General features: G+C 45.5%; 2 protein-coding genes across 2 annotated transcripts in view; one reads left to right on the top strand and one right to left on the bottom strand.

Annotated features, from left to right (window-relative positions):
* The window catches only part of LOC130198242 (collagen alpha-1(IX) chain-like), a 31,156-nt gene extending 29,379 nt beyond the window's left edge, over nt 1-1,777 (top strand). The window contains exons 36-37 of the mRNA XM_056421391.1: nt 1,084-1,170; nt 1,578-1,777. Of these exons, the coding sequence (XP_056277366.1) occupies nt 1,084-1,170; nt 1,578-1,777 (287 nt within the window). The remainder of the gene's footprint in view (nt 1-1,083; nt 1,171-1,577) is intronic.
* Nucleotides 1,778-3,845: 2,068 nt separating this feature from the next.
* Nucleotides 3,846-17,218, bottom strand: part of col22a1 (collagen, type XXII, alpha 1) — a 60,006-nt gene continuing 46,633 nt past the window's right edge. Inside the window, exons 58-65 of the mRNA XM_056416082.1 lie at nt 14,795-14,866; nt 14,664-14,699; nt 14,502-14,546; nt 7,464-7,643; nt 7,319-7,385; nt 6,898-7,080; nt 5,966-6,043; nt 3,846-5,878 (exon numbers count right to left, since the gene is read on the bottom strand). Of these exons, the coding sequence (XP_056272057.1) occupies nt 5,685-5,878; nt 5,966-6,043; nt 6,898-7,080; nt 7,319-7,385; nt 7,464-7,643; nt 14,502-14,546; nt 14,664-14,699; nt 14,795-14,866 (855 nt within the window). The 3' untranslated portion in view covers nt 3,846-5,684. The remainder of the gene's footprint in view (nt 5,879-5,965; nt 6,044-6,897; nt 7,081-7,318; nt 7,386-7,463; nt 7,644-14,501; nt 14,547-14,663; nt 14,700-14,794; nt 14,867-17,218) is intronic.

Below are 17,218 nucleotides of genomic sequence, written 5' to 3'. Positions count from 1 at the left end.
AACCCCCAAAAAGAAAGTAAGACACGGTAAAAAAATTCAACAATGCACATTTTTTTGCCCTGGCTTGAAAGCGAACACGGATCTCTGGGTCAGTTGAAAAAAATCTCAACCATAGGATATAAGTAGAAAACCATATGGTCATTTTATTTTTTCAGTAGGTGTTCCTATCAATGTGTTCAGGCCTCGACTGGCATCATGCAGGATTATTTTGGGAAGGATTGGATCAGTTTAAGCAACAGTAACATAACAAAATCACAGAAAGTGGGCGTTTATTGGGGTCCACATAATGACAATTGAAGTTAGGTGAGAAGTCACCATTCTGCTCTGTATTTGTCATCAAAGCCTTTAGATCATCCTTGAACAAGAGAGACGTCGATTCGGACAAGTTGTGTGGGAGAAATCTGTAAATGTATAACAGCGAAAAATGAAAAATTTAAGCAAATAAAATTGCAAAAAAATGCAAAAACGTCCAAATTTGGTGAATTCTTGTAGCGCCCACTATTATTCAAATCATACGAGATTTTCTGTGCTTGTTACAGCATGCAAAGTGCACATATACTGCAAGGTTGGAGGGATTATTCCCAAAAGTGTAGAAGTTGTTAGCGTTGAAAAAGAAGACACGCCCCTAAGAGGTTTATTAGGCCATATGAACTTAACACAATGAAATATCACAAACATGTGACACATAGTAAGTGATATAGCTTCAATCATGATCCACATGAAGTTTGGTATGAATCGGACCCAGCGTGTAGGAGGACTGGCAAATTATGGTTTTTCACAAAATACAAAATGGCGGAGAATCTCAGCAGGCGGAGCTTAGGGTCTCAGAGGCTTTTTTGTAGAGCAGGTCCAGGTGGACATGTGTGAACAATTTCAAATCAATCGGACATTCTGGATGAGGGGCGTCGCCGGTCAAAGAGTGAGGGGGCGCTAGAGAGCAATTTTTGCCATTGCTTAACATTCATATCTACAGTTAACGTCAGCAGGAATGTGTTAATGTGTGTGTTAAAATGTGTGTCTTTTAATGTGTGTGTGTGTTAATGTGTGTGTGTGTTAATGTGTGTGTCCTCTTCTGTTCTGCAGGTGATGCTGGGGGCAAGGGAGACAAAGGAGGTAAAGGAGAGGACGGCGTGGGAATCAAAGGAAGCTCAGGAGCACGAGGTGCACCAGGTAATATCATCATTATCATATTAATAACAATGGAACCGCGAAGAATGTTCCTCTTTCTTAACAATTGTAACTAAAATTTGTAATTTAAGTTTGTGTAAAAAATCTAATCTATACTGATAAGAGTAAATATTATTAAATATATTTAAAAATATATATTAAAAAATTATATATATTAAAGGGAAAAAAGTATATATATGTATAAATAAATATATCTATTTATAAATATATCTATATATATTTTTGAAAATATATCTATATATATTTTTGAAAAAAAAATATATATATATATTTATATATATATATGCCGCCCGGAGCACTTAATATACAACTATTATAGTACCCATTTACACAGATGTTTCAACACTCAATTGATTTTCATAATGACCCCCCCCCCCCCCTCCCCTCAGGTGCACCGGGAGCTGATGGCATCGGCATAAATGGCAAAAACGGCCAACGGGGCGAGACGGGGACCCCCGGCGTCCCGGGAGCAGCCGGTCCACGGGGGCCGTCGGGGTCGCCCGGCCTCTGTGACCCCTCCACCTGCACCGGCAGGATGCCCCCCCTCTACATGTTGGGAGGGAAGAAGTCCCCCAGCTACAAACACTAACCACACACACACACCTACACACACTTACACACACACCTACACACACTCCAGATTGCATCCCGGTTCCAGAGGTCTGGATCTCAGAGACCCCGAACAGAGACGAGCCACACTTGTAGAATACTGTATAGACATTTGACCTCGTGTGTGATTTTAGCCAGGAGCTTATGTAACGTTACAAAATGGCCGCCGCTGCCGCCACCGCCGCCAACGCAACTTCTTCTGTAATATAAAAAGTACATTTCCTCTTATGCGTGTACTTCTTCTTCTTCTTCTCCTTTGAACGCGTGTCGAGTCAAATACGTTTCGAATAGATATTTATATATATATATTTATATATACAGGACTGTCTCAGAAAATTAGAATATTGTGATGAAGTTCTTTATTTTCTGTAATGCAATTAAAAAAACAAAAATGTCATGCATTCTGGATTCATTACAAATCAACTGAAATATTGCAAGCCTTTTATTCTGATTTATTGCTGATTATGGCTTACAGCTTAAGAAAACTCAAATATCCTATCTCTAAATATTAGAATATCATGAAAAAGTATACTAGTAGGGTATTAAACAAATCACTTGAATTGTCTAATTAACTCGAAACACCTGCAAGGGTTTCCTGAGCCTTGACAAACACTCAGCTGTTATAAATCTTTTTTTTACTTGGTCTGAGGAAATATTAAAATTTTATGAGATAGGATTTTAGAGTTTTCTTAAGCTGTAAGCCATAATCAGCAATATAAAAAGAATAAAAGGCTTGCAATATTTCAGTTGATTTGTAATGAATCCAGAATGCATGACATTTTTGTTTTTTTAATTGCATTACAGAAAATAAAGAACTTTATCACAATATTCTAATTTTCTGAGACAGTCCTGTATGTTTATACATATATACATATATTTATATATATTCATATATAGATTTTTATATACTTTTATATATTTATACATTCATATATATACATGTTTATATACATGTATATATATATATATTTATATTTATTCGGTTTTCAGAAAAGATAATTTGGGAAAAGAGGAAATTACATTTTGAGGCAGGAATTTAAAAAATGAACGTCTACGACAATCTCCAACAACATAAGTTCTTTGTCTCGGATCCACACGTTTGTTTCGTCTTGATTTAATTTGTATTCTTTTTAAAAAACATAAATGGATTAAAGCGACGGTTGTTCTGGATATAATCTGTTGTCTAGTTACAAAAGGTTACAGCTGACATCCCCCCCCCCCGTCCCCCCTCCATCTGCACAAACAGTCAAACATGACCTTCACGTCCCTTTTGATTTCATAAATCATATCGTGGATTTGAAGTCGTCTGCACAGGATGAAAAAGATCAGTTTACATATTTATTTACACAAGTGAATGTAAACCTGTTATTTTCTTTTAAAAAACAAAGCAAAGCGTGTATTATAAAATGAATCCGTTTCCAGTCTTTATTATACAGTACATGTTGTCTTTTCAATACTTACAATATGCTATTAATTATAAAACATCTTAGCACCAATTCATGAAGAAAGAACAACAAATTGGAAAAACAGGTTAATTAATACACTTTAGTTATTGGGTTGAAATCATGAATAATTTAGCGGTCTAACTTTTAAAAACAGCTATTTGAATAATGAATGATGGAACAGAAAGGGCAAAAATTATATGGTCCAATTGTTAAATAATAAAGTAATACATCGACAAGGAAGCAGCGAACATTATGTTAACTTGAATACTAACAAAGAGAAGCTGATTTATTGCAAATTTAATGCTGAATTTACCGTAAATTTGAACTTCATTGCATTTCATACCAATTCGATGAAAAGGGAGAAAACGTGACAAAGCTACAAATATATATATATATATGTTTATAAATATATATATATGTATATATATACACACACAAATATATATATATATATATATTTAAAAAATATGTATATATAAATATACATATATATAAATATATATTTATATATATATAAATAAATATATATGTATATATATAAATACACATATATATATATATATATATATATATATATATAGATATACATGTATACATCTCAGAGTTCCTGTAACTACTTTGGTTAAAGCAATACACCAAAAAAACTAAAAAGCTTGCTAGCCGAGCTGGACAGAACGCTTTAAATTATCCATGTTTAGGTCTAACGGAGGTTTATTGATCAGCAGCTGGACTTACGAGCTTTCTGAATACTAAAACTCGGTCATTTCTATTTATATGTTTTATTTTGGCGTATTCTACTAGATAAACAGCTTTCTTAAAAAATAACTTCCAATTCCTGAAGTTTGAAGAGAGCCTTTACGTAGCCAGAAAAGTTTTAAGTTGCGGGATTGGCTCTCAATAAAGAGGAGGCGGAGTCGGGGGAGGCGGGGCCGAGGGAGGCGGAGTCGGGGTAGACGGGCCTAAGGAGGCGGGGCTGAGGGAGGCGGAGTCGGGGCCGAGGGAGGCGGAGTCGAGGGAGGCGGGGCCTGGCGGCTTGCAGCTAACAGAGCCGAGAGCGCTAACGGTGCAAACAGGCGCTGCGGTTGTTTCGTCGCCATGGGAACGTTCTGAATTCCGTATAAATTGGACCTTTAAAATGACATTCTTTGGAAAACATTCCCCATAACAAACAAAAACAAAGTGAAGCTGTAGCAACAAACACACAAACACATTGTACTGACGGGTGCATTGTGTCGCTTATCAAACAACAACATGACAAAGCGTCGCTTTAACTCCACAAATAAAATGTAAAAACATCAAAATAAAAAGTCTGCTTATCCCGACTAAAGCTTCAAAACCAAAGCTTTTGTTTATGAACGGTAACCTGAGCCGTCGACGATGAGGAGGAGACGATGAAGAGGACTAGAACTATCTCTGCCTTCTTTATCATTGCTCAAGTCGAAACGTGACACCTCCTTCTTTGTTTTGGCGGAGGTGATTAAATAAGTTCAAGATGACCAGCACCTCTGGGAGGTTGAGAGGAGCGCTGTGATTGGTCTGTGAGGCTGACGCGAGGCCCCCTGGTGGCCATCGGGGTGCAGGGCCGAAACTAAGGGGACCAATGACAGAAGGAACGAGGGCACTCAGACAGGAAGTGACACGTTGAGAGAGAGAGAGAGAGAGAGAGAGAGGGCGGTGTGCAGCTTTTCTAAGAAAGCCAATATTATCTGAAACAATTAAGGCTACACAACAACAACAACAACAACACTGCTACCAGTTGGAGGGGGGGGGAGCAATAAGTGCACAAAGTGGTTCTTGCATCACTTGTGGTATTTATGCCCCGCCCCCTTCCATCAATCACAATGAAACAGATAATTCACCAGACCTGAGTAATTAGGGAAGGGACGCCAAACGAGTTAGAGAGAGCTGACTGACGGGGAGTGATCGGAGAGCAGAGGATGCAAAATGGTGCGAGGCAGAAAGAAAGAAGAAGGAGGAGGAGGAAGAGGAGAAATGGATAAGGAGGAGGAGAAGGAGGGGTAGGAAAAGAGGAAGGAGGAGTAGGATAAGGAGGAGTAAAAGAAGAAGGAGGAAGAGGAGACGAATAAGGAGGAGGAAAAGAAGGAGGAGGAGGAAAAGAAGAAGAAGAAGAAGGACTTTTGAGATAACTACTGATGAAACGATTCAACACATCGACTGTGAAATCTTCTCCACCAATGGGGCGCTCTGAGGGGCGGGGCTTGTGACCTCCCTTTACGTTTACAGGAAGCTTCAAGGGAGTAAAAACAAAGGGATGAGCAGCTCTCGTCCTCCCTCTGGTGAAGCTCCTCTTCTCAACGCTTCTAACCAACAATAAACTAAACCAGGTCACGTGACCCAGAGGTCACGTGACCCAGCACGAGTTCTGCCGTCTTCAGAACATCAAAGAGGGGTTCATAGTCCATCGGTCCGGCGCGGCGTCCTCTAGGTGCCCTTGACGTTCTTGCTGTGGGGCCTCTGGCCCAGGCTGGCGTAGTAGGCGCACTGGGAGGGGTCGCACTGGCCGGTGGGCCCCGGGGGGCCGGTCTGACCGTGGGGGCCCGGGTTCCCCGGTTCCCCCTGGGCTCCGACTTGACCCAGGCCTCCGTCTTTACCGTATCCGGGGAGACCAGCTGGACCTGCAGCCGGGGAGAGAGGGACAGAGTGATGAGGCCCCTGAGTGGAGACAGGAAGCAGGAAACAGGAAACAGGAAGCTGGTCCTCACCGATCGGTCCCGAGGGTCCTTGTTCTCCTCGGTCGCCCACGCCGGCTTCTCCCTTTTCTCCTCTGGTCCCTTTGTCTCCTGGAACATCAGAACATTTGACAGCTTGAAGAACGTCGTTAAACCATGACATCATCACATGACATCATCGCATGACATCATCGCATGACATCATCGCATGACATCATCGCATGACGTCATCGCATGACGTCATCGCATGACATAATCGCATGACGTCATCGCATGACATCATCGCATGACATCATCGCATGACGCATCGCCGCATGACATCATCGCATGACATCATCGCATCGCATGACATCATCGCATGACGTCATCGCATGACATCATCGCATGACGTCATCGCATGACATCATCGCATGACATCATCGCATGACATCATCGCATGACATCATCGCATGACATCATCGCATGACATCATCGCATGACATCACCGCATGACATCATCGCATGACATCACCGCATGACATCATCGCATGACATAATCGCATGACATCATCGCATGACATCATCGCATGACATGATCGCATGACATCATCGCATGACATCATCGCATGACATCACCGCATGACATCATCGCATGACATCATCGCATGACATCATCGCATGACATCATCACATGACATCATTTCATGACATCATCGCATGACATCATCACATGACATCATCGCATGACATCAAACCATGACATCATCACATGACATCATCGCATGACATCAAACCATGACATCATCACATGACATCATCGCATGACATCAAACCATGATATCATCACATGACATCATCGCATTACATCATTGACACGGCTAAAGACCTCTGATGTCACTGTTGACATTCACATAACACTTGGATGGACCATATTAAATGGACCATGTGGACTGGACCATGTGGACTGGACCAGAGAAGTCTCCTACCTTTAGGGCCGGCGGGGCCTCTCGATCCCTCGCCACCATTTTGCCCGGGCATACCGGGCTCTCCGGGGGGTCCCGGTCGTCCAGAACTGCCGTCCTTACCCGAGGACCCCGGGTGACCCGGGCGGCCCGCCGGGCTCTTCACGTGGGCCGGCTGCATCTGAGCCAAGAGGTACGCCATCTTGGCTGGAAGACGGGGAAGAGGTCACTTCAGTTCTTCAGGGTCAAGAACTTAGAGCAATGTTAGAGAAACGAATAAAAGAAAATAAATTAATTAAATAAATATAATAAATACAATAAAATAAATAAATGAAATAAATAAAATAAATAATTAAAAAAATTAATGAATCAAATGAATATTTAAAAAAATAATGAATGAAATGAATAAAATGAATGAAATGAATAAGTAAAGTTTCCTCCTCACCGTCGAGCTGCTTGGCCAGCTCCTCCTGGATGAGTCGTCTCATCTGCTCCAGAGACACCGACTCTCCCTGAGACGCCGCACATTATTCATCATCAACTTATTGATAAAGCTCAATATCAACAGATATAAAGCCTGTGAGACTCACCCTCTGGCCTGGAATACCGGGGTTCCCCGACGGTCCTTGAGGCCCCAGAGCTCCGAGCTCTCCCATTGGTCCAGACATGCCCATCATCCCTGTGTGACCCTTCCTCCCGGGGGGTCCGGGGTTTCCAGGGATACCTGAATCTCCGGATTGTCCTTTATCTCCCTTCACGCCCCCATCTCCCTGGATCACATGACGGCAAATTGTACATTTTCAGAATAAAAGAAACCTTCAAAATAACTGGATGTGATTTAAATAATTACCACTAATGGTTTGAAAATCATCTAGATTCATCATTCTGTGATCAATTGTGTTCTACTGCCATTTAAACTTATCATATATTTATATATAAATATATTAGGGCTGGGCACGTTAACGCGTTAATCTTGCGTTAACGCATCAATTAATTAACGCCGACAATTATTTTATCACGCGTTAACGCAGGTTTTATTATTTATTTTATTCTTGTAAAAGTGTGTTGCTCACAGGCTTTTATTTTGTAAAAGTCTGCTACAGCTTGCTGCGGAGCCGGAAAAGAAAGTCATTCGCGGTTTAACAAACATGGAGAATCTCAACAAATGACGGCAGGTATGAGACGCCCTCAAGACACACGTCACACGGAGAATACACGAGCTGGATGAAAGGAGAGGACTGCAAAGCGACAGCTTCACAACGTGCTGCTGCTCTCTGGGGACGACTGGACATCGGGGGACCAGACGTCCTCTTTCCCCGGACATGTCCTGCTTTTGAGACCTAACAAATGCGTCCGGCAGGGATTCCAAAAACGTCGGGATTTTGCTTCGTTGGATATTTGTCTTTCTCTGGGTTTTCATAAACTAGTATTTACCCCATACAAGTTGTGGAAATGGCATCTCCCAGTATAGAGAACAGTCATTGGTCGACCGATCTCAGGGTTGCCAGATACACGATAATTATCCCCCAAATACAACCATTTTGAGCCTTTGGTACGATACTTCACCGTTTCTAATCTGGCAACACGGAGCACCTTGCCGCCTCCACTAGTTCATTGTTGTTTGTGCTATAAACTACGACCAGCGCCGCCGCTCCCATAGCGCACTACGCGCTGTGCATAGGACACCACGTCCTGAGGGGGCTCCACAAAATAGGCAACTAAAAAATCCTCATAGTGTGGTGACACGTAATGTTAACATAATTCACCTTTAGGAATGGTGTTGCCACACGGACAGTTAAGTTGTGACACAGGGGTTGATGCATGTCATTCCTGCAAACTCGCTATGCTAAGCAGTTGTGTGGATAAGGTTCTCTTCCTTGATGGATATTAAAGCTTGGAATTCGATCCTGAATACTCCGCCTCCGACTCCGTATCTCCGGCACTACAGTGGTGACCCTGACATTTCTAGGAAAGTTTCCAGAAACTTAGTGAACATGGCAGAGCGTGATGTTTATGTAAAGTTGCCGGAGTTTTGGGAGCATGCTGCGGAGGCATGGTTTGCCCACGTGGAGGCACACTTCGCCTGCCGTCAGGTCCGTGACGGGGACGCAAAATACTACCTGGTGGTAACGGCGCTGGGAAGTTCCACATCGTCCAGGTTGGTGGGATTCATCGCTGCTCCCCCGCTACAGGGCAAATACGAGGCGATTAAAGAGCTCCTCCTTAAGACATTTAGCTTATCTGCTAAGGAGAGAGCCCGCCAGATTCTTGACATTCAGAGCCTGGGGGACAGCAGACCGTCTCATCTCATGGAGAAAATGCTGAATCTGCTAGGGGGGGAAGATCCCCAGATATTGTTCATGGAGGTTTTCCTGCGCCGCTTGCCACCCCGGGTCCAGACGGCGCTGGCCAACACGGCCATCACAGACCCCCGCGCCTTGGCTGAGGAGGCGGACCGCTTTTTCCTGGCGGCACGAGAGCCAGAGGCGGAGGCGTTAGCTGTGACGCTCGGCGGCCCGCGTACAGGCAGGACGGCGTGGCGGAGGCCGGAGGCGCCTATGTCTAATCAGCGTGGAGACACCGGACAGTGCTTTTACCACGCACGTTTCGGGACAAAGGCAAAGAAGTGCATCGCTCCATGCAGCTACAAACCTCCGGGAAACGGAGGGGCCCGCGCTCAGTAGTGGCCGTGAGCGTGGGCGGCACGGGCAGGCTCCTTTTCATCAGCGACAGCATTTCGGGGACCTTTTTTCTGTGTGACACGGGCGCCCAGCGGAGTGTAGTTCCTGCGTCGAGGGAAGACGTCGCTCGTGGAGGGAATGGTCCGCGGTTGACGACGGCTAATGGCGGCCCCATTCGCACGTACGGCGTGCGGCCTATGTGTTTGTGCATCGGGGGTCAGCGTTTCAGCTGGGAGTTTGTGACAGCGGACATTTCTTTTCCCCTGCTTGGGGCAGACTTTTTTTGTGCCCATGGACTGTTGGTGGACGTTAAAAATAAACGCTTGGTTGACGCCTTGACGTTTTCCTCCCTGGTGTGCACACTCGGCAGCGCAGCGTACGACGGACTGTCGAGCTCGCTGTCAGGATCAGACATTTTTCTTAAACTTTGGCTGAGTTTCCAGACCTGTCGTTACCCACCTTTTCTGCACTCACTACCAAGCATGGCGTGGAGCACCACGTCACGACGGAGGGTCCTCCTGTCTACGCCAGGGCCCGGCGGTTGAACCCTTCTAAGCTGGCTGTGGCGAGGGCGGAGTTTTCGACTATGGAGCGCCTGGGCATCGACCGCCGCTCCGACAGCCCTTGGGCCTCGCCGCTGCATGTCGTTCCCAAGCCGAACGGCGGATTCCGCCCGTGCGGGGACTATCGTCGGCTCAACGACGCCACTACGCCCGACCGCTATCCGGTGCCGCACATACAAGACTTTTCGGCGCATCGGTGTTTTCCAAAGTGGACCTGGTGCGTGGATACCACCAAGTGCCCATGCACCCTCTAGACATTCCCAAGACGGCGGTGATTACGCCTTTTGGGCTTTTTGAGTTCCTGCGGATGCCTTTTGGGCTCAAAAACGCCGCTCAGACATTCCAGCGCCTGATGGATTCGGTGCTACGGGACCTGCCTTTCGTGTTTGTGTACCTGGACGACATACTCGTCGCCAGCGCTTCGGTGGAAGAGCACCTGTCCCACCTCCGTGCCCTTTTCACGCGGCTCAGCGATCACGGATTAATCATTAATCCTGCAAAGTGCCAGTTCGGGCTGTCTGCCATTGACTTCCTCGGGCACCGCGTCACAGACGGCGGTGCGACACCCCTGCCGGCGAAGGTGGAGGCTGTCGCGGCTTTTCCTCGCCCGCTCACAGTCCGGTCGCTACGGGAGTTCCTGGGGATGGTGACTTTCTATCACCGTTTTATCGCCCGAGCTGCCCACATCATGCGGCCGCTGTATGAGGCTTTGAAAGGCAAGACCCCCGTCCAGGCGATCGACTGGACGGTGGAAACGGAGGGGGCTTTTACTGAGGTCAAGGCCGCGTTGGCGCAGGCGGCTTTGTTGGCACACCCATCACCCACGGCACCCATCTCTATCACTACAGATGCGTCGGACTACGCGGTCGGCGCGGTGCACGAACAGTGGGTGGAGGGCGCTTGGCAACCGCTCGCCTTTTTCAGCCGCCAACTTACGCCCAGAGAACGCAGGTACAGCGCTTTTGACCGTGAACTCATGGGTCTTTATTTGGCCGTGCGGCACTTCCGTTTCTTGCTGGAGGGCCGTGAGTTCACGGCGTTTGTCGACCACAAGCCGCTCACCTTCGCCATGTCGAAGGTGGCGGAGCCTTGGTCGGCGCCAGCAGCGGCAGCTCGTACATTTCAGAGTTTACCACGGACATTAAGCATGTGGCTGGCAAGTCAAACCTGGTGGCTGATTGCCTCTCCAGGGTCGTCATCGGGGCCGTCCAGTTGGGCCTGGATTATACGCGCATGGCGGCGGACCAGGTCGCTGACCCTGGCGTCCAGGCTCTGAAGTTGGAGAGCACTGGATTGCGCTTGGAGGACGTGGTGTTCGGCGACGCGGACATCACTCTGCTTTGTGACGTTTCTACGGGCCTGTCGCGGCCTGTCGTCCCCGCCTGCTGGAGGCGCTCGGTGTTTGAAGCAGTGCACGGCCTATCGCACCCCGGCGTTAAGCCTTCAGTGCGTTTGGTGGCCACAAAGTTCGTCTGGCATGGACTTAAAAAAGACGTGAGGACTTGGGCAGGGGAGTGCGTGGCTTGTCAACGCGCTAAGGTGCACCGCCACACGAAGGCCCCTTTGGAGCGTTTCCTGGTGCCGGAGAGGAGGTTTGACCATGTTAACATTGATTTAGTTGGTCCGTTGCCTCCCTCTCAGGGTTTCTCATACCTCCTCACTATGGTGGACAGGACGACTCGTTGGCCGGAGGCGGTTCCGCTCGGGTCGACGTCGGCCGCAGACGTTGCCCGGGCTTTCATTGCAACGTGGGTGTGTCGTTTTGGCACCCCATCAGACATTTCCTCGGACAGGGGCTCGCAGTTCACGTCCGAGCTCTGGAACGCGGTGGCTGGCGGTCTGGGGGTTAAGCTGCACAGGACTACCGCTTACCACCCTCAGGCTAACGGCCTCTGTGAGCGCTTCCATCGCTCCATGAAGGCGGCCCTTAAGGCCAGCCTTACGGACGGCAACTGGGTCGACAAGCTGCCCTGGGTGATGCTGGGGTTGCGTACCGCGCCCAAGGAGGATCTGCAGTGCTCTACGGCGGAGATGGTTTACGGTCAGCCGCTGAGGGTTCCAGGGGATTTCCTCCCGAAGGCGTCGGCTCCCTGGTCGGCGAGGGCCCAGCGGGCTTTCTTGCTGGACGCGGCGGAGGCTTTCGCCCTGGTACCTACTACTCAGCACGGTACTCCGGGGGTTCAGGTGCCCACGGATCTACGCTCGGCTGGGCACGTTTTTATCCGCCACGACGCACACAGAGGTCCCCTGCAGCCTCCTTATGATGGACCTTTCAGGGTCTTGGAACACGGGGATAAGCACCTGGTGGTCGACCTGGGTGGCAAGGCGGAGCACATCTCGGTCGATCGGGTGAAGGCTGCTCATTTGGACTTGGGCCAACCGGTGGTGCTCGCTAGGCCGCCGAGAAGGGGCCGCCCCCCAGCTTTGACTCCTGTCACGGGTGCTAGACCTGTTGTTCCGGTCCCTCCTCTTACGGGGACCGCACAGGAAGGAGTCGCCTTACCAACTCCAGTTATTAGGAGCCGTTGTGGTCGGCGTGTTGTTCCTCCCCGCCACGCAGATTTTGTTAATGTGTGAATTCTGGGGGGGCTTGTGTGGTGACACGTAATGTTAACATAATTCACCTTTAGGAATGGTGTTGCCACACGGACAGTTAAGTTGTGACACAGGGGTTGATGCATGTCATTCCTGCAAACTCGCTATGCTAAGCAGTTGTGTGGATAAGGTTCTCTTCCTTGATGGATATTAAAGCTTGGAATTCGATCCTGAATACTCCGCCTCCGACTCCGTATCTCCGGCACTACAATAGTTATAATAATTATAATGCCGATATTATTTCAGTCTAGAAATATTAGGCACCTTTTAGGCATGGATATCACAAAACAGGCAGAACAAGAGAGATCTCAGCACCCCCCCCCCCCCCCCGAGACGAAGTGTCCTCTTTTTCACAAACTCAAACCTGGTCACCCTACTGGACATCACTCGGTAACCACAATGACCTCGGAGTTACTGTGCATTATATTGATGAGAAGTGGGCGCTGCATTCACATGCCCTGACTGTGATGACAACAGAGGAGAGACATGATGCTGAAACGTGCGCGGGACACTTTACTGAAGTTGCACAGCAGTGGAATGTGTCAGATAAAGTCACCACACTGAGCAGATAGAGCACCAGAGATGATCGCTGCTGCGAGACAACTGCCTTTGATCATGTCCCTGCTTCACAGTCTCCAGCCTTCTGTCACAGTGTCTCTGCATAACTGCGTTGGACAATGTCCTGACAGATTTGATGGCACTTTAGTTCATATGGCAGAACATTAAAAATAAGTGTCAAGTTCTAGGAATTGACAAACTGCACTGAAAGTGTTTTCTGGTGTCTCACTCTAACAGGGACAACACATGTTATGGCACTTTCATTCATATGGCAGAACATTTCAAATAGAAGTGCGCTATACACTACTTTTGAATTAATTATTGGATTTTGCGTATACAAATGCGATTAATCGTGATTAATCAGGGAAATCATGCGATTAATCGCGATTAAAAAATGTAATCGTTGCCCAGCCCTAATATTTATATATACATATATATATTTATATATAAATATATGTATATAAATGTATATATATATATATATTTATATATAAATATATTTATATATAAATATATATTTATATATATCTAATGTATGATATAATACAGGACTGTCTCAGAAAATTAGAATATTGTGAAAATTTTCAAAAATGCAATTAAAAAAAAAAAAAAAAATGCATTCATTAATGATTCATTACATTTCAACTATATTAATTATTTTTATTTATGATTATTTTGATTCTGATTATGGCTTAAAAACTAAAATATCAAATAAAAGATAATATACTAGTATAAAGTAAGTAAAACACTAAAAAGTGTCTAATTAAAATAAACAAATTATTGTGTAATTAACCCTACAACACTCAAAACACTGCAAGGTTTTTTTTTTTTTTACACTCAGCTGTTTTTATTTTTTTTTTTGGAAAGATTTTTTTTTTTTTTGTAAGCACATAATTAGCATTTTTAAAAAAAAAAAGGCTTGCAATATTTATTTCAAAAAAAAATGAAAATCCAAATCAGTTGATTTTTTTTTTTTAAAAATTATAGAAAAAAAAAAAAACTTTTATCACAATTCTAATTTTCTGAGACAGTCCTGTATATACAATATATATACATATAATATATTGATATATACATATATATATATTTATATAAATATATATTTATATTTATATATATATATATATATTTACATATATATTTATTTATATATATTTATATATAAATATATATATATGATAGGTTTATAAATATATATTTTTATATATAGAATTGCATCTCTTGTACTCGCCTTGTCTCCTCTGAGGCCACGATCTCCCACTCTGCCCGGCATCCCCTAAAAAAATATATTAATAAAAAAATTGGATGTGATCAAGAAGCACATGTAACGTATATATTATGTAATATATATATTAGTCATCACAGTTCGTCAACATTACTATGACGTCCTCACCTGTTTACCTTCTGGGCCGATGGGACCGAATGGACCCTGGAAATCAAGATAAAAGATGACATCATCACCACACAGCTGGTCACTTTTGAAAAATAATCTTTTAAAGTAAAAACCCATAATCTCCCACTCACCGCGGGGCCCTTGGGGCCACTGAAGCCCGGTAGCCCGGGGTTGCCGGGCACTCCCTTGTCTCCTCTCAGACCCTGCAGACACACAGCCGTGGTCACATGACCGCGGTCACATGACCTCTAACGCACCGCTCATCACCCAGGACTCATGTCGGCTTTGAAGGGGTTAATATCCGTGTTCACACGGCGCATGGAGGCCTAGGACACAGTGAGGTGACGACACTCCACCCTCTGTCTCCTATGACCTCAAACCGGCCAATCAGGAGGCTCGGTCCTCTCCCCAGGTGGAGAGGAGGTCACGTGACCCCCAGGCTCTCGCTCTGTGGCGCCACCTGAAGGCCGCTCGTGGTATAATGAGCTTTACGAATAACATTTATTTCCTCCTCTCCTCTGCCTCCTTCTTCTTCCTCTGCCTTCATCCTCCTCTCTTCTTCCTCCTCTCTCTGCCTCCTTCCTCCTCCTCTCTTCCTCCTCTCTCTCTCTCTCTTTCTATCTCTATGTGGTAAAATTGTCCATCTGATAACATTTTTATATCATGCCTCTGTGCCTCCTCTTCCTCCTATCTCCCCTCCCTCCTCTCTCCTCCCTCCTTCCTCCTCCCTCATCTCTCTTCTCTTCTCCCTCCTCTCTCCTCTCCCCTCCCTCCTCCCTGCTCTCTACTCCCTCCTCCCTCCTCTCCCCTCTCTCTTCTCCTCTCTCCCCTCTCCTCTCAGCTCTCTCCTCCCTCCTCCCTCCTCTCAGCTCTCTCCTCCATCCTCCCTCCTCTCTCCTCTCCCCTCTCCTTTCCCTCCTCTCTCCTCTCCCCTCTCTCCTCTCAGCTCTCTCCTCCATCCTCCCTCCTCCCTCCTCTGTCTTCTCCTCTCCCTCCTCTCTCCTCTCCCCTCCCTCCTCCCTGCTCTCTACTCCCTCCTCCCTCCTCTCTCCTTTCCTTCCTCTCTCCTCTCTCTTCTCCTCTCTCCCCTCTCCTCTCAGCTCTCTCCTCCATCCTCCCTCCTCTCTCCTCTTTCCTCTCTCCTCTTCCCTCTCTCCTCTTCCCTCTCTCTTCTCCTCTCTCCTCTCTCCCCTCTCTCCTCTCTCCTCTCTAAGAATCTGGTGATATTCCAAAAAAAAATTAAAGACATGACTCTGGACAAGTACAGACGTATCAGCATTGATGACGCATCTGAAGTAACAGGTAATGGGGACAAGTTTTTTGTTTTGTTTTTGTTTTGTTGATTGTTTTATGTATATGTAGGTATGTGTATTTATTAGGGCTGTGAAACGATTAAAAATTTTAATCGGGTTAATCACAGGTTTTTGTGGATTAATCATGATTAATCACATATTACCGATATTCTCGGTATATTTTGTGAGAACATAGAGATTTATGACAAAAGACGGATATATACATTTATACATTCTTCTATACAATGGTGCTGCAACTCAGCAGTTATTTAGCAGTTTTCTTCCATATGGAACATTAATACATCTTCATCCTAAACAGAATGTTTAACCCTCCTGTTACCTTTCGGGTCAATTTGACCCCATTCAATGTTTAATGTCGGTGTTCTTTGGGGTCAATTTGACCCCAGGCTGTTTTTCACTGTGACAAACATATCAGAAATATCAACTTTTTTATTTATTTAAAGGGCTATTTAGGTAGTCAACAAACAAACATAAAGTACCTCACACTTAAACTTGGGAAGCAATATTAATTCTAATAATTTTCTGGAGGTTTTAATTGCTGGGGTCAAATTGACCCGAGGGTAAAATATGTTCGTAAATGTAAAGGTAACAGGAGGGTTAAACAGAGCATTTTTCTCTTGTTTGTCAACCATTAACTCCACCATGATACAATCTAAAGGTGGACAGATTGACAAGATACTTTTTTTGCTCGGTCCCGATGCGCCGCGGAGCTCTGTGGCGCGCAGACGGAGATCGATAAGTGTTAACACAACGCGAAGAGACAGAAATGACATGCTGCTGTGGAGATACGATCAACAACAGGCGTTTAGTTTAATAAAAGAACAAAGACGTGCTCTAGAGAACATGTCAGTGGGCGGGCCAATCTTTATAATGTCATGCGGTCTACCGACACTACGCCGCGATCGACTGGCAGGTCGCGATCGACGTGTTGAGACCCTGATCTACAGGAAGTAAAAGTCGTAACAAGGTTTCCGGAGGTGAACCTGCGGAAGGATCATTACCGATGAACAGACCGTCTGCATGAGAGCGGACAGAGTTCAGATTGAAGTGGTGGATTGGAAGCTCATTTTGCAAGTGACTTTTTTTTCGTCCCGACGACCAACAACAGACGGATTGGAAGCTCATTCTGCGCATGCGTTAAATGCGTTAAAAAAAACAACTAGTTAAACCTGTAATTGAATTAACTGAGTTAACGCGTTATTTTTCACAGCACTAGTATTTATGTGTGTGTATATATGTTTA

Source organism: Pseudoliparis swirei, chromosome 1 (genome assembly GCF_029220125.1).
Source record: "Pseudoliparis swirei isolate HS2019 ecotype Mariana Trench chromosome 1, NWPU_hadal_v1, whole genome shotgun sequence".
NCBI lineage: Eukaryota > Metazoa > Chordata > Actinopteri > Perciformes > Liparidae > Pseudoliparis > Pseudoliparis swirei.
The sequence above is the reverse complement of the archived record's forward strand: the minus strand, read 5'-3'. Positions and strand labels throughout refer to the sequence as shown.